Source organism: Coenobita brevimanus, chromosome 116, assembly GCF_032717465.1.
Source record: "Coenobita brevimanus isolate Jiangsu-jjx chromosome 116, ASM3271746v2, whole genome shotgun sequence".
Taxonomy (NCBI): Eukaryota; Metazoa; Arthropoda; class Malacostraca; order Decapoda; family Coenobitidae; genus Coenobita; species Coenobita brevimanus.
In genome coordinates this window covers 21,930,767-21,955,483 of record NC_137069.1, presented here as the reverse complement: position 1 = coordinate 21,955,483, position 24,717 = coordinate 21,930,767, and the positions used below count along the sequence as shown (strand labels likewise).

Sequence of the window (24,717 nt, the reverse complement as noted above, 5' to 3'; positions counted from 1 at the left end):
TTTTTAAATCAAATCCTTCTTCACTTACTGCATGTATTTGCACTACTGTAAGCAACTGTATCTCTGCCTGCTGAATGAAGTGTTTGGCAAGATGCACCACCATCTTTTGATGTGTATGTAATCTGTAGGCCTACAATTACAACAGTAAACATAATCAAACATAAGCTTCCATAGTGTAATGTTTAGCGATCAAATTCTGTAATACTCTAAGGAATTACAATGCATTAGTGATATTCTATAGTTTTTAAAACATTTCTTGCGATTATCCGGGTTGTATTCTTTCCATTTTAGAGCTACATCTGAGAGGAGTTTAGCGACATTTGTGATCTCGTTTGGCAACTCTCTCTCTGGTTGCTAGGGCGAGGGGTGCCTCGCGGGCGGCGCACAGAATGATTACTGTAGTGTGCGCGAGGCAGCCTTGCAGGGCGTGGTGGTACCACTTACTGTAGCCTACATCATTGATTAAGGCCAACTTCATACACTTATTGATTCCTGACTGACATTCTGTGACTGCACTGGACCGCATACCATAACAACCATGACTGATCTTGTAAGTACAGTAGCTGGAAACATACACTTTATAAATATTGATTTGTACTTTTGTCAAGTAGACTGCGTTCGTCTCTCTCTCTCTCTCTCTCTCTCTCTCTCTCTCTCTCTCTCTCTCTCTCTCCGAAATTAGCATTAACTAATACTGTTTATTATAAACATCAGACAAATATTGTTTTTGGAACTTAAGTTTTCAAGGACTGGTTTTATTAACACTCTGGGTACTATGAACATAGTTAATTCAGTCTAGGCCTCAAAAGGAGTTGAGACCAGCATAATACAAAAGTATATTTTCAGTTGATTAGCAAGATATTTCAATAAACGAATTTGCGAATTTTACGTTGGTGTGTTATTCTGATGTAAATGACCTTCAAACAATACAGATGTGCATCGCATCATATCCTGTCTCAGCCTCACTGTGTTGCAGAACTCTCGCATCGCTCGGGATCTGCTGGCTCGTGTGGACCGCAACATAGTGCCCGAAGTTAAGAGGAATAATGAGGTGAGTTTTGTAATAAGTACTATCTATTTATTTATCTATCTGCCTATATCTATATCTATCTGTATCAGTCAGTCTATCTGTCCATCTATCTGTCTGTCTGTCTGTCTGTCTGTCTGTCTCTGTGTGTGTGCGTGTGTGTGTGTGTGTGTGTGTGTGTGTGTGTGTGTGGTAGGTGGGGGCGCTCACCATTCACTCACTCGATGTAGTGCCGCTTTGGGTGTCTGCCCTTTCCTCTCTTCCTTTCTCTGCCTTTTTTTCCTTCATTCATTCCTCTTCCTTCTGCCTACTCGTGACGTTACACTTCCTCTTCTGTCTTTCCTTCACTCTTTCCTCTTCCTTTTGCCAATGGGTGACTCTACACTGAGTGGTAAGCCAAATGGTTTCCTGTACACCAGGAAACCATTTGCTACGCTGGGTGGTAACCATATAACGGAATTATGGCGACTGGTGATTTAGTGGGTAATTAAGGCGCTCCAGTTGGATTGAGCCTATAGATTTATATCCAAGGGGTGTTTGGGATTTATTGCTCACGTAATGCGCTCCTCATGGGGTGGCATAGGAACGGATGAATGATGGATGGATGGAATTATATATATATATATATATATATATATATATATATATATATATATATATATATATATATATATATATATATATATTAACAGAGGAAGGAAAAACAAATGAGTAAAAAAAATATCCATACACCAGATTACTGGTGTCCTCCATTCATAAAATATCGGTAACAGTTAGACTTGAACTGCTGTTGGTTGAAGTTTGGAGGCAAACAACTCTCGGGAAGCGAGTTCCAGAGAGATGCGATTCGGAGAATAAAAGAATTCTAATAGGCAGAAATTCTGTAATATGGCTGAGTGACCTTCCGGTCATGAGCGCTGCCAGATGCCCGTGTAGCACGAGGGAAGGCATGGAGTGGTGGCACAATGGATAGATAGATATAGATATGGATAGATGTTTTACACACACACACACACACACACACACACAGGTTATCCAGGAATTGATGAACATTGCTGCCACCCACTTGTAGGGCTCTAGAGATGGAGATGCTTGATCCCACTACATCACAATACTGTAGATACATGCTTCAACGGCAACCCCAGTGATTGGTCTGTTGCCATGTGACTATGGGTGGTCAGCAGATGAAAAGGACAGACTGCATCCAACCTGGTTTGAAGGGCCAGCAATACCAGACTCTAATCAACATAGTTCGGAAGTGGAAGATATGTCATCTGGAGATAAAGTGAATCACCCAGATTCTGACGAAGAACTCAGTGGCATTGACACTGATGTGTGCAGTGAAGACTGATTATGATGAGGATGTGGACTATATTTGAGGTCTGATATGCAGACCAATACACCACACTCTGTAACAGGACAGCACATCGCCATGCTTAACAGGCCCTTGTACCTGCGAAATTGTTAGCCAGTCCATTGTAGATAGCACAACCCTTTATATCTTGGAACACCCAAGATCTAAAACTTTAAAATGACCAAAAATCTAACCCAACCCCCAACATAATTGGAAATGCCTCAGGACCTTTCAAATGACTACTAACATGTATGGGTTTTGGAAATCTTTGAGATTTTTGGTCATCTTGGCATTGGGCATTGCACGGTCTAAATGGTTAAAGTCCTAATAATACCAAAATTTGAATATAAAAGATTTTCACGGAATTAAGTAGTGCTCTCCTTCCAGAGTATTTAGGCATTATTAGAACGTTAAATGCACATTTTTTGTTCTTGTTAAAATAGATATGGCCATATTTACAATGGCTGTTTTGCTTTAGCAGAGTTTAACTACCGAATCAAATGGTTCAGGTCCTGCCTGCTGATCGCATACTTATCATAATGTCCTCTGAAAAAGATTAGGTAGAAATTACCCACGTCTAACTCCTAAACACCCTTTGTTAATTAGGTTAATACTTTATAACTTTGAGGGTCTTTTCTAACTTTTGCACCCGAATACTTGAATTTATTGTTCTGTGCTCCCAAGGAAGCCATCCTGATATTAGGCGACAGGCAGGTCTAGCTCACGTGTGGCTTGGTCTTCGTCACAAACCTTGTAAATTAACCACTGATTAAACGATGTTCTGACAGAATTATAAGCGCTCTGTATCACAGTTACTGTAATTTGTGTGGCTCATTAAGTACTATCTTTCTTTATCAGCTCTTATATGGTTTATAATTATTTTCTTGTTCTTTGTAAATTTCTTAGATTAGAATTTAAAAAATGAAACTTTACCTGTTTTTGGTGAAACTGTAGAACAGAACTGATAGCTTAAACTTTACATGCTTTTGAAGAAACTTTAGAATTGATAGCCTATTTTGGTGGAATTGAAATTCATAATTGACCTATACTTACAGCTCTGCATAAGTACACCACTAGAATAGAATATCCTGAGTGAATTCTAATGGTAAAAGTAAGTATAACTATGAGCATATTCAGGAAGGTTGAGATCTTTAAGGTATTACTATACGGATGGGTATTCTGTACAAAGTCACATTGATAGGCACACGGATTCCTTGTAGGCCTAAAAATTGATCGGTTAACAGATACGTGTACATGATAAATAAAAAATCTGAACGTCATCGATAAATACCAAATCTTAAACTCTTAGGTGGAGGGCTTGCCGTATCATATATCACGAAAGCAGGCTTGGCCACACTAGAAATTACTGGCAGTGGGATTTCATTTTATCTGATGTCCTGCTGAACATTCTGTACTGGGTTCGATCGGGTTACCTCAAGAGCTGATCTAAGTCAGTACAGGGATGAGGCAAATTGGGGACCAACTGGCAGGGGCACACCATCACTGGAAACTAATGGCAGTGGCCATCTGTTACATCTGGGGTCCTGTCGAACATTTTGTAATGGGTCGCAATGGGTTACCACAAATGCTGATCTAGATTAGCTTTGAGGGGTCAGTTATTGGCAAGTGGCAGGGGTACCTCACCACTGAAAATTACTTGTATTGACCATTTGTTGTTCACTGAGCTATGCCATGTCTACTGTACTTAAATTCACAGAGTTACACAACAAAGCTGAGCTAGTCCATCTTTGGAGTGGCCGTTATAACACTCCCCTGGCCACACCCACCACAGCAGGCCTGCAAGTCGCCCAGTTTCATATACATGCATGTACATACCACACTGTGTTGCACAGGAACATCGGTTACCTTTCCAGCTACCTAGACCACCCTGGGTTCCTGCTCTAGTTGTATTTAGACCTATAGGGGTCCTGGTTGAATCCATAAATTGAAGGTCACACTGAATCATATTGAAAATTATATCTTGTTGTGATATGTACTTCACTTTATTACACATAAAGACTTCTCTACACGCTTTGCTTAACGTTTCTGGCAATAGCACCCACAGGCACAGGTATTTACACACTAAGCATTTGATTACAGACAAATTTATGGTTCCGTTATGTTCTTTGTAAAACAAGCAGAATATGATTTAGCCATATTTACGTTTATATGCAAGACGTGAAGGTGTTATATTTACCGATGGCAACACTATAATCAATTATAAAGTAGGCAGTCCTGCCATATATATGAAGTGTGCACTGATTCTATTGTAAGGTGAGGAGAGAGAATGACCGACAGCCATGGACGACACATCTGCTATTGCCTGCGACCCTTTGAGTGGTGGGGGCATCCAGCAGACCAGTCTCCAACGGCCCAGAAGACTAAAGGGAACCTGGTTTGATTTAATGTCAGGGCGGGGTACAGATTCATCAAGCACCAGGTTACTGGCGTTGATGTTTTTGTGCACCGCCTGGTCGTCGTTAAACCTAACCCACGGCACCTCCAATGCTCCCTTGGGGATGGAGAGATGGTGAAATTTAGTTTCTTTGGGACTTCTAAGGGTCCTGTGGCTCGGGATGTTACTGGGCCGGGATGTGTGGCCGTGCAGAACCAAGATCTTTGAGGAAAACAGGCTGCCTCGCTTGTCATCCCCGAGTGCTTTGCTCGTGATGTACACTCAGTTCTTCGCCAATGGGAGTGCCTGGCCTGGCAGCCATGACCTGCTGCCCCCTGCACAACACCGCAGAAGAGGCTAAGGCTGGAGGCTCCTCTCAACGGAAGGACTGCCACCCCGATCACTGACCCGGCTCTAGACATGGAAACGGCAAAGACCACGGCAGAAATTCACCATCCGCCGTCAGAGACAGAGGAGGGGTGGGACTTTTCTACCTCTGTCCCCATGGCCAAGGATGCATCGACCGGCTTCTCAGCCGAGGAGGAGGTTAATGAGTCCTCCCCTTCTCCAGCAGTGGAGGGCAACCCATCCCGCCCTCCCATCATGGACCAGAAGGATCAGCTGGACGTGTCCTCCTACCAATACTTCCTGGCCCTTGATGTCCACACCCAGTTGTACCACCTTGGAGCCGCGATCTACTCCAACCTCTACGATCTGCTCTAGGCTGCCGACCTGGGTGAGGATATCCGACCCGTCTTGTTTGTCAGGGGGGAGGAGGTGCGTCTGGCCGATCTACGAGCCTTCTATCACATGTTGCCTCCACATCTGGCCCCTTAGAATGGCCGTCATGTACAGCACTCGTGCGGTGGTGACTTGTTGATGTCTCCCACTATCTAATTTGGCCTAATGCCCCTCACAGTGGGCGATGACCGTAAAGCCACCCACACAAAAAAAAAAAATCTGTTGTAAAAATTCCATCATCACTGCACAACATATAGCGGATCCTCACTGTGTTCAGAACTTGTACGAGTTTAGAGGTCAGATGGTCCAATTCGTAGGATTGTATTATCTGCTAATGCCTGGCTGGTCAGGCTGAGAATGTCACTGAACTACATCAAATTGAATTCATTGTGTTGCTTGAGAATAAATAAAAAAAAAAAGCTGTGCATTCCTGACTTTATAATTTATTTTAGAAGCTACGTAAGTGCATGAAAAATTACTTTTTTCTTTAAGCCATTGCTGGTTGCTATCATATGTACAGAACCAACCTTCTTGAAGAGTTTGTGATTATTATTCTACACACACACACACACACACACACACACACACACACACACACACACACACACACACACACACACACACACACACACACACACATTTTTAACTATTTTATCTTCTTTGTTTCCGGCCAGCACAATAGTTTCCTTACTGTAAATATCCGTGGTAACCTCTGTTTCCTCTGAACGCCATGCCTTCTCCATCTAGTTGTCCACTGGTGCCTTTGTTTCCAAAGACTGATATGCTGTTTTTATTCGAGTATCCATAGTTATCTCCACTTCCAAAGCCAACAGTGCTGTTTTTATCAACATATCTACTGTTACATCCGCATCCATAACCAACAGTGCTGTTTCTATCCTAACTGATGATAAAATGATTTGGTTTACAGGCAGTACGCAACTTGGCAGAGGCACTACAGCAACAGTTTAGGACTTGCAACACGCTGTTAGAGGGAGCCGAGGCGCTGGTCCCTGAAAGAAACCTGCTACAGCGGGCAACTCTTATGCACGGGGGCAGCGCCTATGAGGGTCTGTGTGTAACTAAGAAAACTGACTTTGATATTCTTGTTGTGCTCAACAAGCCCTACATCTTTACCAACTTTGAGGTAAGGTAAACCGAAGGCACCGAACCTTCAGACGACGACTGAAATATTTGATATATTCTTGCTTCCACTAGATAAATAATATTCAATTTATGAGTGGCCTTTAGTATTTTAAGGGTTAAAAACTGTTTTCTCTATTTTCCTGTAGACAAAGAAAATATAAACCGTTTTATTCTTGTATTACAGGACCACTATGTTTAACTTGGGAGTTGCGTGTCGCCGCATGACAGTTTAAGTCACAACTGTGACAGTTTGTATTAAACAACAAGTCTTCAGCTTCACCAGTGTTCGAAAGATAGTATGTACAGTGATAGGCTTCAGAAAACTAATTTTAGTACTACGTACATTGTTTTCCTAACCATCCGAAAATTCCATTTTGTAGCATTTCAGTTTCTTGCATATTTTTATTTTATCAGGAGAGTTACTGAATGAAGACAATAAGGTAGAATGGGGAAAAAAGTTATAATTGGAAAAATAACTTCTGGAATAGTAGGATGTTTTTGCACCAGGATTATTCATTCATCATCCAATCCTACGTTGCCCCATGAGGAGCGTAGGAGCCGGGGGCTAGGCAAGTTGGTCTTGACATTGAAGATGAGAGTGACCAGCCTCACTCATCGCTGAGTGGCATTACGTGAACAGTAAACCCCAACCACCTTTGGATATAAACCTTCACCGGCTCAATCCAGTTGGGGCTCCGTAATTACCCACTCAGCCACCAGGCTCCAAAATTTGGTTATATGGTTACCACGCAGCGTAGTAAATGGTTTCCTGGTGTACAGGAAACCATTTGGCTTGTCACTCAGTGTAGAGTCACCGACAGGCAGAAGGAAGAGGAAAGAATGAAGGAAAGAAAGACAGAAGAGGGAGTGTAAAGTCACCCGTATAGGCAGAAGGACGAGGAAAGAATGAAGGAAAGAAAGACAGAAGAGGATGGAAGGAAAGAAGGATGGAGGAGACGAAAGGGCAGACACCCAAGAGCAGCATTACATCGAGTGAGTGGATGGTGAGCGCCCCCACCTACCACAAACCTGGTTTATTGTATGACCACAACTGAGACCACAACAGAGGAACAATCATACTGAAACTTCGCAGTCTGTGCAGCACTTATTGTTGCTCTTGTATATTCAGGCTTATGTGGACATGAACTCGGTAGACTGTAGGCTGAAGTTGCCCTTCTGCTTCGGTTCACCATCCTCCTTTCGGGGGATAGGGAAGGGGATGAGTGGTGTTGTATATGACACATTGGCTGATAAAATACCCTTTCTTATAAATTTGGAGGGTCACTGACGTTTCTTGCTAATACTTTTGAAATAGCGTGGATACTCAGTTTTGAGCAGCAACCAAGGGGTCTGAGCTAGCAGTGCAGCTCAAGATTTTTGATGGACAAGACATAAGCCGGTGAGTTGACAGTTGTCTGAGGGACACCAGTGCTGATAGCTTTAAAGGAGCAGTTACTTTATACAACAGTAACTTCCGAATAATCTGATTGGAAGTTTGCGATGACGGCATACAAAGACTGAATATGAAGAGGGGACTTGGAGCCAAAGGATTTTTTTCAAAGTTGGTGAAACATCTTCGCTGTATATAACATAATGCATTCACAAAGATTCAAAATAACTAAAAATGATCATTTTAAATACGAATGAAATTTAAAACTGAACGTCCCTGGTCATATTCAAATTATGGTGTGTAAGTATAATAGATGTCTGAGAATCTTCCTGTTCTGTTTTGATTCAGATATGTTACAGATACCTTGTGCAAGGTTTTCAAACATTTTGGTGAAATTTTGAAGGCAGAGGTGATCATTATAGATTAGGATAAGTTATATGAAACCAAACTGCCACTTAGAAAGTTTACATGTAATGAGCCAGAGAATGTTGGGTGCCAGCACAATAACAAAAATCTTGGCAATAACTGGAAGGAAAATTTCCAGAGGATACAAGCTAATAGCACTGACCGCAGATACATCATCGTTATAAGACATTCACCTGTCCATCATCACCAAAACATATCTTGTGTGTGTGTGTGTGTGTGTGTGTGTGTGTGTGGTGGAGAGTGGGAGGGGGGAGGGAGGATGGAGAAACTATCAAAACTGTCTACAGTATAGTAAGATCAAAACTGAGCTCTTAGAAAAAGGAACAACAATAGACCTGTCAAAGATAAAAAGAGCAGATAACACAGTTTCTGTGGATGATTCTGGAAAGGTGTTCAAATAATCATATGAACTTAATTGGTGAGCTCATTTCATATCGAAAAATGAGTCAAGACGAACAAATTCAGCACATTTCATGGAAGATACATTAGTTCTATATAATTAAAGGGTAAGGTGGAACGATAACCTCTGAAAACCAAATTCCGCTGGACAGCACACGAGAATGATTCAAATCCAGCATAGGCTTTGTCACGTACTCTGATCACCGGCATTACTCTGGGACAAGGTAACAACAGATGCTTAGGGAATAATGGAACTACTACATCAGTACCTCTCAGTGATCAGTGTCACAGCATCTCGGAGGTTACGTCTGTTTAACTGGAGCTATGACATGTTGTTACATTAGACATTAATAGCAGAGCTGTGTGTGTATGTGTGTGTGTGTGTGTGTGTGTGTGTGTGTGTGTGTGTGAAAGGCTTCAGGAGGTTATATTATGTCACTGGGGGCCCTGAAAATGTTATACATGGTTCCTTTATGTGTGCATATAATTGTCAGCTACTGCGTGACTCCAGCAAGTTCTTCTGCCTGAAGTGGAAGAGAGGAAATGGCCTTTCAGATTGTGCTGGATACCTCCATGCCGCGGAGCTACAAAGCCGATTGTTTGATGAGTAAGTATACAAGTATTTTAACAAAATTAATGTAATGCATTAAACTGTAGGCATTATAGTGCATCAAAATGCATCGAAACAAGGTCGAGGCAATAAAATGACATATAATTTCATCCCAATATTTTTATGGCATACTTTTTTGTACTGGATGGTTGGTTAATAGTTACGCAATTGGCATAATACTTTTTGGGTGCACCTATGCTGCATCTAAATGGGAAGTGCTGGAGGGGAAAAAAGATGAAAGGATAGGATTACTTGTCTTATTGCCTCGACCTTGTTCAAATGGTTTTGGGCAAACAACCATCCCCACATCTTCATGCACTTCATTAAGTGTTTTTTAAGCATTTTTTACTGATTAAAAAAAAAAAAACTGAGAAAGCTCGGAATGTTTTTGTAATTTTTTTTTCAATTTACGAGCATCATAGTAGCAGGGAGATTAGTGAAGGCTTGGACTAACCCATCCCATTTGAAGTCTTTCTTGAACTGAATATAATTATCACCAGAAAATAATGAAGACTGTCACTGAGAGAGCTCAACATCCGCATCATCCAATCGCTTTATGACCGAACTTTTGATATATCTCTAGGGCCTTTACCTTTGACCTGTTGTTCTCAAACTTAAAATACTTCACCCTTGTGTGACAGTGAACCCCTCCACTAAGTTTGGTTCAATTTGGGTCGAAAGTGTTTAACGTTGACCTTGTCCTGTGACCTTGACCTTTGTCCGATTGTTCTGAATAATTTAATCTATGTCCGACACTTAATCGTTCCATCACGTTGAACCCAAACTGGGCCGAAAGTTTGACACTCACTAGTGATCTTAAATTGGGACCTATTGTTCTTAAAATTAAACCACTTCACCCTGTTCTCATCCATTGCCCTTCTATCAGTATAAAGCATATAAAAGCTCTAAAAGCTGACCTACTCCCAGTCTATTACCTTTGACCTCTTTCACGCAGCATCTACGTGGTTCCGACCTACATCAGAATGAAACTCCTATGTGGACCCCTATATGGAAAAAAGCAAAGTAATTGGTTACCATTTTAGAGCTAGAGAGGTCTATGAATGAAGAAGGAAAAAGTAGAAGGAAAGAAAAAAGAACAGAAGAAAGAAGGAGAACATGAAGAAATCAGGATTTTTGTCGACTTTTTTTTTTTTTTTTTTAGCGTTTTAGCGTTATGATTTAGCTAATTGGGGCTGGTTTTTGCTATAGACTGTCATGACGATGAGGGTTAGATGCTTAAAAAATTAATACCTCCGTGTTTGGGAGTTACGAATAATTATACGAGTATTTGTCTGGGCTTTTCAAACATCAAAGGAAAATTCTAGTGTTTAGCAAAGCATTTCAGAATAGTTGATAATGAATAACTGCTGTTAATGAACAGTGAAATCTTAATAATGTCCGAACACATGTAAGAGTATTTGAAAAAATCTAGATGTAACCAAAATGTATCATAATACTGAAACTGCAGGAGGATTATTTTGTAGATTGATGTATAAAAAAGGATAAAGCAGGAAATAAAGACTGGTACTCTAGATTCTGGTTACTTCTCATCAGCAAACTGTGCAACTTGTCTGGAAATTGTTTAAAGACTTTGCATTACCCCAACTATGGTAAAATGAACGTTGTATCATCAGATGGGCGACATTAATGACGTAATAATATTTTGTCAAAAATTTCTGGTCTGTCGTATAAAACTCTTTACAAACCTTAATAATTGCAATTTATATTAATAAATAATAATTGATTAATATTATTCTGATGACACCTTTGGTGTATTTGGATTAAACATTAGCATAACTCGACTTCTTTAGCCCTACATTGAGACTTTCTCTGTTTAAATCATTTAACACATCTTACTTTAGTATACATGGCGAGTGATGAGAAGGGTGGGTGGTGAACTGAATGAAAGGAAGGCAATGATTGATTATGTGTGTGTGGATGAAAGGATGCGAAGATGAGTAATGGATGCAAGAGTTTATAGAGGTTGGGGGAGTGGACTTTCTGACCACTACTTGGTGGTGGCCAGAATTAGAATTCAAGTAAGATGGAGGAATAGAAGAAGACGAGAGGAAGGAGTAGTTGCAAGTAGAGTGGAAAGGTTACAAGAGGATGAGAAAATGGCAGAGTATAAGAGAGAAGTGGAGGAACGATTGGGCAAATATGAATTGGAGCAGATGGGAGACGCGGAAGGTGTGTGTAGGATATTTACAGAAGATGTATGTGCAGCATGTGATGTGGTGTGTGGAAGGAAGAGAAGACGGAGAGGGGTGCAAGGAACAGCGTGGTGGACTGAAGAGGTGAAACAGGCTGTGGCACAAAAGAAGAAAGTATACAATGAATGGATGAGAAATAGGGGCGTGGAAGAAGTTGAGAGGCGGAAGAGAGAGTTATATGTAGAAAGAAAGAGAGAGGTGAAAAGATTAGTAAGAGAGAGTAAGAAGAGAGTGGATGAGGAATTTGGAAGGAATTTGAGTGTAAAGTGGAGGGACTGTAAGAAAATGTTCTGGAAAGAGGTGAAAAGAGTAAGACAGGGTGGGAGTGAAGTTAGCAGGGGAGTGAAAGATAAAAATGGTAGATTACTAGTGGAGAACGGAGAAAAAGTGAGCAGATGGAGAGAACACTTTAAGGATTTGTTGAACGTAGAGGATGGAAGTAATGCGAGTATAAGTGGCTGGGGAATGGCTGGGAGAAGGAGGGAGGTGAGAAGACATGAAGAAATCAGTAGGATAGAAGTTGTGGAAGCAATGAAGAAAGTTAAATCGGGGAAAGCCCTAGGAATTGATGGAGTGTGTGGTGAAATGCTGAAGCATGGGGGAGACTAGTAGTAGAATGGATGTGGAAGATGTGCAGGTTGGCCTGGGAGGGAGGTAGAGTCCCGGAGGATTGGAAGTCAGGTGGAGACATAGTAGTAGAATGGATGTGGAAGATGTGCAGGTTGGCCTGGGAGGGAGGTAGAGTCCCAGAGGATTGGAAGTCAGGTATAATTATACCCTTGTACAAAGGAAAAGGGGAAGAAGAATTGTGTGGTAATCATAGGGGCATCTGTCGTCTTAGTATAATAGGAAAAGTGTATGGTAGGATACTTATTGACAGAGTTAGAGAAAGAACAGTGAAATTAGTTGGAGAAGAACAGGGAGGCTTTAGGAAGGGAAGAGGTTGTGTAGATCAGATATTCATTCTTAGATCTTTAGTGGAAAAGTTTCTAGAGAAGGGAAAGAAGTTGTATGTGGCTTTCATGGATTTGGAGAAAGCATATGACAGGGTGGGTAGACAAGGATTGTGGAAAGTGTTAAGAATATATTGAGTAGATGGGAAGTTGTTGAATGTTGTGAAGAGTATGTACGATGGTGCTAAGGCTGCAGTGTGTGTGGATGGTGAACTAAGTGAATTTTTCTCTTTGAAAGTTGGGTTGAAACAGGGATGTGTCATGTCTCCATGGTTGTTCAATCTGTACATGGATGGGGTAATAAAAGAGATACAAGGTAGGGTAGTGGATGTTGGAGTGGCCCTGGTGAGGGAGGATAGTGTTTGGAAACTCCCTGTACTGTTGTTTGCAGATGATACTGTGTTGTTGAGTGAAGACGAAGGGAAGCTGCAAGGCTTGGTGGATGAGTTTGGGAGACTGTGTAAGAAACGGAATCTAAAGGTGAATGTAGGGAAGAGTAAAGTGATGGTCTTTGAGAGAGGTGAAGTCAGTGAATGTACAGCGAGGTTGGATGGTGAGGAATTGGAAAATGTGAGTACGTTTAAGTACTTGGGTAGTGTGATGAGTAAGGATGGAGGTTTGGAGGGTGAAGTGCTTGAAAGGGTACAGTAGGGAAGAAAGGTTGCTGGTTCTTTGAAAGCAGTGATAAGAAACAGGGAAGTGAGCATGGAAGTGAAAAAGTTACTACATGACAGTATTGTGATACCAACTCTAACGTACGGAAGTGAAGCTTGGACGTTGTTGGAAGGACACAAGTCAAGAGTGAGAGCAGTGGAAATGAGTTATTTAAGAGGAGCCTGTGGAGTCACATGTAGAGACAGGCTGACGAATAAGGATATAAAGGAGCGTTGTGGCGTTGATGTGGGTGTGATAGGAAGCGTTATGAGGAACACACTGAGGTGGTTTGGCCATGTGGAGAGGATGGAGGGTGAAAGACTGACGAAGAGAGTGTATGTGAGTGAGGTGGGGGGGGAAGAGGGAGGGGGAGGCCGAGAATGAGATGGAGGGATGGGGTGGAGAGGTATATGAGGGAAGGGGGTATGAGTTGGGAGCAGGGCAGTGAAATGGCGGGGGACAGGGCGACTTGGAGGCGATTTGTTTGTGGCCACCCCAAACGGGATTGAGGCGTCTGACAATAGATAGACAGATCAATGTCTCTGTTGTTTCAGAGATTAGGACACTATCATCTGCAAATCTTAAATGGTTTAACTTTTCTCCATGTATGTTTACTCCTTTGCTTTCCTAGTCTAGCTTTCTGAAAATACTTTCTAGGCATGCTGTAAATAATTTTAGTGAAAATACTTCTCCCTGAGGCACGCCCGTCTCATTGTTAATATTCTCGGAGTGTTTATGTAATTTAACTGTTTCATTTCCTAATTTATATATGTTTTCGAGCAGTTTTACAATGTTCTCATTTATTTTATTTTCCCGCAATGAATATGTAACTGCTATGTGCTCCACAGAGTCAAAATCCTTTTCGTAACCTACAAAACCTAAGCACAGTTGTTTATGACATTCCGAAGTTTTCTCAATTATCTGAATCATTGTGTGTGCATGATCAGTAGTGGAGTGCCTGCTTCGGATTACTGTCTGTCCACGAGGAAGGTTTTCTTCGAAACTTGTTATTCTGATCGTAAGGACCTTAGTGAAGAGTTTGTAAACAACAGGTAATTAGCTAATGGGTTGATAGTTATTAAGATCTTTTGAGTCGCCCTTTTTGTAAAGCAAAATAACTCGCATTACACCATGTTTTGGGTAATTTCTTCTTTTTACACTGTGTAAATAAGTGGGCAAGCCTGTTTTGTACTTCTGCTCCTGCATCCGACAGCAAAACCGCTACTGTTCAATCATTTCCCGAGGTTTTCCCTCTTTTCCTACTTTTAAGATTAATGTTTATTTCATCTGGTGTTACCTCAGGTACTTCAACTGAAAAGTTACCTGTTGGTACTATTGTCTTTGATGCATACTGTTCTTTGTAAAATTCTTTAACTTTCTACGCAATCCTTTCTCAGCATTTAATGATTTCACCGTTTTTGTCTTTCAGTAATATGATTTGTTGCCTTCCTGTTACCATTTTACTTCTGATGAGTTTCAGACTTTTTCCTTTTCTGATGGTTCCTTAGAGTTGATTGGTGTTTCTTTTTTCTTATCTCTGTCTGCTGTTGATAAGCATATTTAATTCTACTCTTTGTACTTCATTTTTCTTTGTTTTTACTTTCTTCTCCTTTTTTCTTTTTATGAACTCGAGGGTCAATTTTGAATACTTGTTGGGTTTGGTTGTATTAGCTTTTCCTACTACCACCACTGATTCTTGTAGCAACTCTGTTAGTCTGTCATTCAGCTTATTAATGTCACTCTCAGCATAACATAGAGCCTGAAATCCGTTCGTTACTTCCAACTGAAAGGCTGCTTTATTTTCGCTTTATCTTATTGGGCATACCTTCTTTTTTTTTCTTTTTTTTTTTTTTAAATCAGCTTCTTTCTTTCGCTTCTGAAGTTGAACCTGGCTGTGCAACCCATGATTCTTTGGTCACATCATGTATTTACTTTGTTGATATGTCTTGTCTGTCTATCTGTCTGTCTATCACACACACACACACACACACGTCTTCGATCTCCTTTTGGTTTTGCCATGCCATGAACATAATTTATATTAATAATAGAACAGAGGAAGGAAAAACAAATGAATAAAAAAATAATCCATGCACCCGATTACTGGCGTCCTCCATTCATGAAATATCTGTAACAGTTGGACTTGGAGAGCTGTAGGTCGAAGTTTGGGGGGTATCATCTTTGGGGAAGCGAGTTCCAGAGAGATGCTGTTCGGAGAATAAAAGATTACTGATAGGCAGAAGTTCTGCAATGTGGCTGAGTGACATTCCAGTTACGAGTGCTACCAGATGCCTATGTAGCACGAGGGAAGGCATTGAGAGGTGGCACGGTGGACGCAACTTCGTCTGATCATTTGCCATAAAAATATTTGTAAAATAATGCAAGGGAGGCAACATTCCTTCTTACTTGTAGGGAAAGTAGTTTATTTATAATAGCAGGGTTATTAATAATTCCAACAGCTATGTTCTGAATTTTGTCTAGTTGTATTAATGCAACCTTTCCACATCCATTCCACAAGGGTGAGCAATATTCAACCTGAGAGCGCACATCTCTTATAAATTATAGCTAACTGCTCGTTAGTGAAGAAGTTACGGACTCTGTACAGTCGCCCCAAGAAGTGATGGCAGAGTTTCAGATTGCTTCGGTCACTCTGCAGTGCCATACGTTCAATGAAACAGTGAATATAAGGTAAATATTCAATGCCTTCATCACGTCATATCAAATAAAAGATATATCACGCTAAGAATGATGTAAAATAAATTACAGGAGGCAGTGATATATTAGAAGTTAACACTTATATAGTTATCTTTCCCGATCTGAATGAATGTGAAATGTATTACTCCGCGCGTGGTGGGTAGTAGGCCTATAACTCTGTGTTCCGATTTATTTGTTTCCCATGTTTTCAAATACAGATGCTCTAGTTTTGAAGACCAGTTAAGGAAAATTCTTGTGACTGCAATACACTGCTTTATTTTCAAATGTTATGGTGATGATACAACAACAATAAGGATGCCATAACTATGAAATTATTATTCGTAATGATGCCCTACCTGCGGTAGCACAAGACCGTACTGCCTTTTATTCCGTCTTTCTCTCGCCAGTAATAATTATAATGAGCAACTTTATTCCCAGCTGATACAAAATTATTTTTAGTTATAAGGAGGTATGACAGATTCTGCCTTTTTCTCTAACACTAACCAATAAACAGGACCAAAACATGAGTTCATAAACTCTTGCAATGCAAAAGCACGCACTCTTTACTCTATCTTTTAACCTTAATATCTGTCCTTTTAAATAAACTGTAATGTCCTGCTGAACAGAAAATGCAGATTTGGAAGTTTTGAACTCAATGATTTATGAACCTCTGCATTTTATTACTCCTGCTAATCGATTAAGCACTGAGGATATCACACTATGACAGAAGTTAGCATTCTCGAAGGAGCTCCGACTCTAGGGAAATTTCGGTTCTTTTTTTTATACTTCTTTCACCGATTGCCCTCTGGCATATATTAAATAATCCAGAGATTTTTCTTGATGGAAAACTGGCCAAAGGCAGTGTAGTAACTTCATATCTTTGAGTCAATGTTATCTCCTTTCGTGCGTGTTGATCGAAACATTTAAAATAGCTTACTGGCTTGCGCCGCCTTCCCGCTTTCTGTCGTCGTCCATGGAGTCATTGGAAACGGAAATAAATGACTTTAAATTATTCCCTAGTATTGTAACGAAAATTATTTTATAAATAATAATTATTAATTTTAATTGTTTATTGAAGCTCCCTTTTATTCAATCTTGCGCTACTAAAAAATTATTGCATGTTACCATACTAGACTTGAACTCCACAAATTATTCCTGACTGTCCCTGAACGATAGTTGTGAAATTTCAATTAGTTCCGTTTAGGATTTCCAATTATCGTAACTAACGAACTGCTTCCTACAGTTTTGAAATATACATGTACTTTAGCATTGATTTATTGTTTTTTGTAACAATTTTACGTATTAGGTGTCACCTCGTAGAGATATAAGCAAGAGCATGTGCACTATCGGTGACCGAAAACTTTTGGATACTCCGCCGTCACTTCTTAGGCCGACTGTCCAATAATCCAAGTTTCTTTGAGGCGGTTTTAGCAAGTGATCTGACATGAGAGGTCCAGCTGAGGGCGTTGTTAAGTGAGACACTGAGAATTTCATTACTTTTTAAGATTGGAGTATTAGTAGCACTGAAAGTAATTACGAATCTGGCAATATCTGTCTATTAGTAAATTGTATATATTTGGTTTTGGTTGCATTAAATGAGACAAGGTTGTTTTGTCCCCATTCATTGATCGTAGATAATTCTTAATTTATGGAGATGGCTGAACTGAGTTGAGCGTTAGATATATTAGGCTTTGTAAATTGGTGTTTGAGTGTGAATGAACTATGAAGTGTTGAGTCATTTGCATATGAATGGATGGGATTGTGGGTGACATATAAGAGATCATTAATATGAACCAGGAACAGGGATGGCGCCAGAACTAATCCCTGTAGCACGCTGACATTAACTGAGAGGAAGTTGGAATATGCATCATCTACTTTTACTCTTATTTTTCTGTCACTTGGATATGAGGAAAGCAGAGGAACAAAAGACGTTAGTTCACAGCAAGGGAGTTTGGACAGCAGCGAACGGTGCCATACTCTGTCGAAAGCTTTAGAAATATCAAGGGTTACTGCATGAGTTTCTTCATGTTGGTCAATTGACTGATTGATGGCATGAGTCAGGACACTATGTCAATGGTGGATCTTCCATGGCAAAAACCATATTCGGCCATAGTCTTAAAATGTGGGCAGCCATTCACCTTGCCCTATCCGTATCTTTTGGTAAACTTAACGCACGAAAGGGAGTGTTCCTCTATGAATGAGAGAGCATTACCACAGCATAGTACTAAAATTTGCAGGGAATCTCATAGCACCCCTTCGCATGCCCCTTCGTCATATTATAGTAGCTTTGTGCTAAGGAAACTGTAGAATTTGAAGGACCATATGGTGTGTGTGATGGTAATTTTAATATATTGATAAAAACACCGTGTAAAGGAAAAAAAATAAGCTTTTAATATTTTTATTGTTTTAAAAGACTTCACTACTTCTCCGGAGATGGATAATTTAAGACGAGACAAAAACAAAAATGAGATGCTGTATCCACTTCCATTATATTTTTTCAGCATTTCTACCAAGCTGTTTATTAGATATGGTGCATGATACTGTTGTCAATAGTTTGATTAATTCATGAAATGATTTCTGCAGTACAGAATGGCCGAGTACTACCTAAACAGACGAATCGTGCACAGCCACTTAGTTTGGAATACGAAGTCTCATGTTTCCGTTCGGTAAACTTTTACAAGTCCATATCATTTTGTTTTGGCTTGGCTGTATATTTTTCTGGTATATTTTCATGTGATTTGAACGAATTTGACTTTCATTTTCGGTGCTCGTGATTGATTTTCAAATTAACCTCCCCTCCCAAGTGTCTTGGGGGGAATGATGGGTTTTCAAGGTTCTGGTGGGAAAAATGGTAAAAACAAGCATTTGAAACAGAAATATAATCATAATCGGCGTGACCAGCCAAGGCGTATTCGTAGGGTTATAAATGACCGCATGAACCACTCTCCGAATTTTCCTCTTGGTACGGGTATGATATACGTACTCATACAGAGTATTCAAGAACAAATGCCACTCTTTAATAATAAAATAGGTAAGAATTGCTAACATTAAGAGATTATATTGTATATGAACCCTAGAAACAGTCATTTTCTTTGCAATATTTTAAATTTAAAACTAGTCCTTGTTACAAACTGTTTTTTGCACCTACCCACACGAAGGGGTGCGCTCTCACCCTTACAATATTACCACTTACGTTGAAGGTGGGAGCTTCCACTTCGAGCGGAGTGTGGAAAGGATAACCCCTGCCCTCAGGTTCAAGACTACGGGCGATTGTCTGTCATTAATGAAGTTATTGGATTCAAGATATTTAACTGTGTGCTTATTAATTAAAATTTCAAATACTTTACCAAGAGAAGATGTGACAGCTAATGGTCTGTATTCAGAGGGGTCAGAGGAACTTCCTTTCTTTGGAATTAGGTGGATATTGGCTTCATTCCATGAATTAGGGAATGAAGAAGTACGAATGCATAGTCTGCATAATTTAGCTAGAACAGAGGCAAGTTCTGGGGAACACTTTTTCAAAACAGTTGGAAGAATTCCATCTGGGCCTGGAGCTTTGTTGGTAAGTAAATTGTGTAGGATGGATTTTACGTATCTTGTTTGTACTTTGAGCGAAACAGTGTCGGGAGAGTGTTCTAGTACTGGGACGTTCTGGCTGGCATCGTCTATGGTAGAAAATCAGGCAAATGTACTGGCAAAGATATTTGCCTTCCCAAGTGGGTCATTTGTTATGTTGCCATCTGAAGAGTTTAGTGGGGGAATGGATGATAACTTGTTAAAGTTATTATTGAAAGAATTGAGAGTTGACCAGGATATTCTATTGTCATTAGGGTTGCTAAGTAGGTTTAATGCTTGATTTTGAGGAAAGTTTGATTTAGCGAGTTTTATTACGGCTTTTGCATGGTTTCTAGCAATTTTTAATTAACACAGTGATTCAGATGTTTTTTATTTTAAGTAAGTGTTATATGCTAATGACTTTTGGGCTGTTGCTCTAGCACAGTTGCCATCAAACCATTTTGGAAAGTTCGATCTTTTAGTGAACTGTTGACTTGGTGTGAATAAATCCTTACCAGCTAGTATTAAGTCATTAATGTGGAACTGGGTAGAATTGACATCAGTAGTGAAGAAAGACTGCCATGGAATGTCAGCAAGATAATTCTAAATCCATCCCAGTTTGCCCTGTCAAAGTGCCATTGGGTCACCCTTTCAGGTTCAGAATGGGGAGGTTTTGGGAGAATAACTAATGAGGTTTTGATGAAATTGTTGTCAGAGGATCCAAGTGGTGGCAGTACTTCTGTCCTGTATTGATTTGGATTATTTGTCATGAATAGATCCATGAGATGGGCATTATGGTCAAGATTATCTGGTATTGTAGTTGGTTCCTTTACCAAATGCGTGAGATTAAACTATTCTGCAAACAGCTCGCATTCTAGACCAGCATCATCAGTTCTGGCAGAATGCAATAACCATTCATCATTATGTACGTTAAAATCACTCAAAATGGTAATTTTCCGTGCTAAAGGCAAGGTTATGGTTACTCAACTGTGTGGATATGGAGTCAAATACACTGGGTTCTGAAGAAGCACTGGGGGAGCGACAGACTACACAGATATATTTGGTAAGATTTAGATAATTTAGTTTATACAGTGAGTAATTGAAATTAGTTGAAGCGAGGTTTAAAACAGTGTCAACTGTATATTGAGATTTGATATAACATTGCAAAAATCACCTTAAAAGAAATCTGAGTAACAGTTGCCCGGCTATGTTGTGACACTTTCCACAGCTCCTGAGTCCATGGATCAATAGTTAGGTGCAATGATGTGCCTTAACATTTGCCTACAAGGGATAGCCATTTTTTTTTTTTTTTTTAATAAGCAGAAGCAACCTGTGCTGGTTTTCTTTTTTTTTTTGGGGGGGGGGGATGCGGGGGCTTAAGGCACACTCCATAAGGCTCTTAAGGTTTGCTTTTGGAGTTTATTTATATCTCTTATAATTTTTCTGTGATGCCCCACACAAGGTTGTATTCCAGGAAAACAGACATACAGGCAGACAGACAGACACGACCTTAGGTTCACTGAGGTGGCCATGTTTTTTGTGCAATGCAGAGAAGAGGAAGACAGATACGTATACAGACAGACGCGAACTTACGGTCTTTCAGATTTCCATGTTTTTTGCGCACTGTAGAGAAGAGGATCCTCCCTTGCTACTTCACCATATTATTATGAACTTGTTTTAGGGTGAAAAGATGAATATGAACGCTTGAATCAAGACTAATTACAACCTACAGGCTGATTGCTTGTATAAACCGCATTGAGAGTGTGACAGGCATCAGGAAGGTGGATTACAAGAAAGGGCTGGCTGCCATCAACTTGTATATCACCACTGATAGGGACACTCACATCTCGGTCGACCTGGCACCTCAAATTGCAGGTCAGTACAAGCCATAATCATGCTTCCTATGAAAAGGAAAGTCAAATTTTCTAACTGCATAGCCTAATATTTTCTTTTCTAATATGTGTACTGTCATTTTCGTATTGTGCCACCTGAGACATCCAGTCCTCTGCAGGACGAAGGCATCTCCCATTTCTCTTTCACTCTGACCTATTGGCTGTTTGCCTGTTCCATCCAAACACAGCAGATCTGTGAATCTCATTTCTCCGCCTTGTTCTTTGTGTTCTCAGTCCTTTTACTCCATCTGTTGGTTTCCACTCTGGTATCCTGATTGTACACGTGTTATTTGTTCCAAGAAGGACATCGCCTACTCACATCCATTTGTTCATTTTATGCTGTGGTGGTTACATTTCCTACATTATATCCAACATTCGTCAGTTTCTCTATCCGGGAAGCTCTTTTATTCTGTAAGACATCTAACCTAATCTTTTCAGTTCCTTTCTGAAAATTAGTACTTTCACTTTCCACAAATGTATGGCGCTCTAGATTTCCTATCCATAAGTAAGAGCAGGAAGGAGACACTGATTATACAAACCAATATCTTCTGTCAAACCCAATACCATGTCTTCATCGAAGTTCCGTTGTTTACCAACAGCTGTCCATCGTATTCCTGGTCTTCGTTCAATTTTGTTTTAATGAATTTGAACTCCGAACTGTCTGTTTTAGATATTAATAATGCTCAACATATTCCAATTCTTTCTTCAACTTTAAGCTTGTATTTAGTTTGTGATGGTAGACTTTAATGCAAAAGTTGGTTTGAAATTGGTGGTGAGAATGCTGTAGGATTCTTTGAATGGAAGACAGAATGGTAGAGGTGCAACATAGGAGCATGCGACCCATACTGTCGCAACGCAGTGGAGGAAGTGATGCCCTGACCTGACCCGGATATTAAGTCTTCCCACTGCCATGCAGAGCCATATCACCAGCTAAACCTAACCTATCGCAACATTACTAACCTACACTGACGAGCACTGCTTTCATTGCATGGTGGAAGTGGAATGGATGTCCTGACCTGACCGCAGTTAACCTTTACAGTGCTTTCTATGTTGTCACCCTGGGCCCAGATACACAAGCAAACTTACCATTAACACCCAGTCGTTACTCAGAATTATTTTTGCAGAACGAACATGAGCCATGTGAAGAAAAACATTATTCTTATCCTTCCTAAAATCCAAATTTGTGTTGCTAGAGAAGTTTGTCATTCTGTCAGTCTCAGTCCTGGAACACAGTGGTTGCACAGCATACTTCTCAAACAGTAGCAAAGAGGAGGTAGGAACTTCTGCAATGATAAGCATACGATTCATTCTGCTGTGGGGCAGAGATGGGGTGAATGTTCTGACTTGACCACACTCAAGAGTCTTCCCAGCTCCTTAGAGAGTCTTCAGCCTAATTTAACATAGACTACCAGTTAACCTTACCTAAGCTACAATAAACTAAGCAAAACTAAGCTAACCTATACTAATAAGCGTATGACCCCTTATGTTGCAGTGCGAAAATGGGGTGAATGTCCTGACCTGACCTCACTCTACAGCCTCCCCGGCACCCTCCAGGACCATGTTAGGAGGTTGGAGTGCAATGGTTCCCCAATATACCTCTTCTCTCCTGCTGTACCTGGGCGACACGACAACCAGCATCGCCTGTGCAATATAAACTTTTCCATGTTAGAGAAGGAGTTTTTGAGATCTAACAGTAAGTTCTGGTATTCTTAACTGATTTTTTTTTTTTTTTTTTTTTTTTTTCACCCAGCCAGGATCTTTTTCCTCTTCTGACGTTTCCAATTGGATTTTTGGCTTGGTGCTGGCGTTGATGATGTGACTACGGTTACTATTAGTAATCAAATTGCAACAACAACAATAACAACAATAAGAAGAAGAAGAAGAAGACTGGTGATAATAATACCAACAATAATTAAAATGATAATGATAATAATAAAATAATAATAATAATAATAACAATAATAATAATAATTCATTGATTCATTCCTACGTTGCCCTATGAGGAGCGTAGGAGCCCGGGGCTGGGCAAGTTGGTCCTGACATTTAACGTGACAATGACCAGCTTCACTCATCCCTGAGTGGTATTACGTGAGCAATAAACCCCAACCACTCCTTGGATATAAACCTTCACCGGCTCAATCCGATTGGAGCTCCGTAATTACCCACTAAACCACCGGGCGATAAAATTTAGTTATATGGTTACCACCCAGCGTAGTAAATGGTTTCGTGGTGTACAGGAAGCCATTTAGCATGTCACTCAGTGTAGGGTCACCCACAGGCAGAAGGAAGAGGAAAGAATGAAAGAAGGAAAGACAGAAGAGGGAGTGTAAAGTCACCCGTAGGCAGAAGGACGAGGAAAGAATGAAAGAAATACGGAAGAGGATGGATGGAAAGAAGGATGGAGGAAAGGAAAGGATAGACACGCTAGAGCAGCACTACATTGAGTGAGTGGATGGTGAGCTTCCCCACCTACCCCAAACTAATACTAATAATAATAATCTGTGGTAGGTGATGCCACCATCATCCACTCACTGGATGTAGTGCTGCCTACTTTTTCCTTCATCATTCTTCTATGTCTACCCTGCTCTCTTCCTATTTCTCCCATTTTTCCGGTCACTTTTTATTATTCCTTTCTCCTTTTCGGATGGCTTTACTCTGAGTGAGGAGCCTAATGGTTTCCTGCAAGCCAGGAAACCATTTACAACGCTGTAAGGTAACCATAAACCAACGCAAACGTGTTCCCTATGTGTCAACAAGTGGGTTGGTAAAGGGTTAGTGCCCCTCCCCGTAAAACTAACTCAAAGACAAATGGCCACCCATCACGGGATTATGGCGTCTGGCTATAAATAGATAGATAGGTAATAGTTACAATAATAATATTAATTAATGGCACTCAATAGAGCGCATACCTCCGCCAAGGCCCAACATGCTGTTCCTTTTAATTCAGTCAGGTCTAATCCAGTATCAGACTCATAACCCTATAAGTTTTAACACCATAATTTTAAACTACCCATAACTCTTAATTATAATTTTTTATCTCACTGTAACAGCCAACACAACAGTGCATATCATTTCATAATGTGCATTATGGAAGAATAATAGGTTGATACAAACTGTACACATTCGTAGATACCAACATCCTAAATATGCCTGATTTCTTTCATCAAGATCCATGCAGTATTCACTGGAAAATTTACGAAAATGTCGAAAAACGTCCTATCTCGCAATGTTAAAGAAAATGAAAAAAAAAAAAAAAAATGGATCCGCACCTTTA

The 24,717-nt window shown here is 40.3% G+C and overlaps 1 protein-coding gene across 1 annotated transcript in view; it reads left to right on the top strand.

The window, feature by feature from the left end:
- Nucleotides 1–438: 438 nt before the first annotated feature.
- The window catches only part of LOC145418746 (uncharacterized), a 34,674-nt gene continuing 10,395 nt past the window's right edge, over nucleotides 439–24,717 (top strand). Inside the window, exons 1-6 of the mRNA XM_080287082.1 lie at nucleotides 439–550; nucleotides 977–1,051; nucleotides 6,446–6,661; nucleotides 9,370–9,482; nucleotides 21,284–21,426; nucleotides 22,936–23,136. Of these exons, the coding sequence (XP_080143208.1) occupies nucleotides 539–550; nucleotides 977–1,051; nucleotides 6,446–6,661; nucleotides 9,370–9,482; nucleotides 21,284–21,426; nucleotides 22,936–23,136 (760 nt within the window). The 5' untranslated portion in view covers nucleotides 439–538. The remainder of the gene's footprint in view (nucleotides 551–976; nucleotides 1,052–6,445; nucleotides 6,662–9,369; nucleotides 9,483–21,283; nucleotides 21,427–22,935; nucleotides 23,137–24,717) is intronic.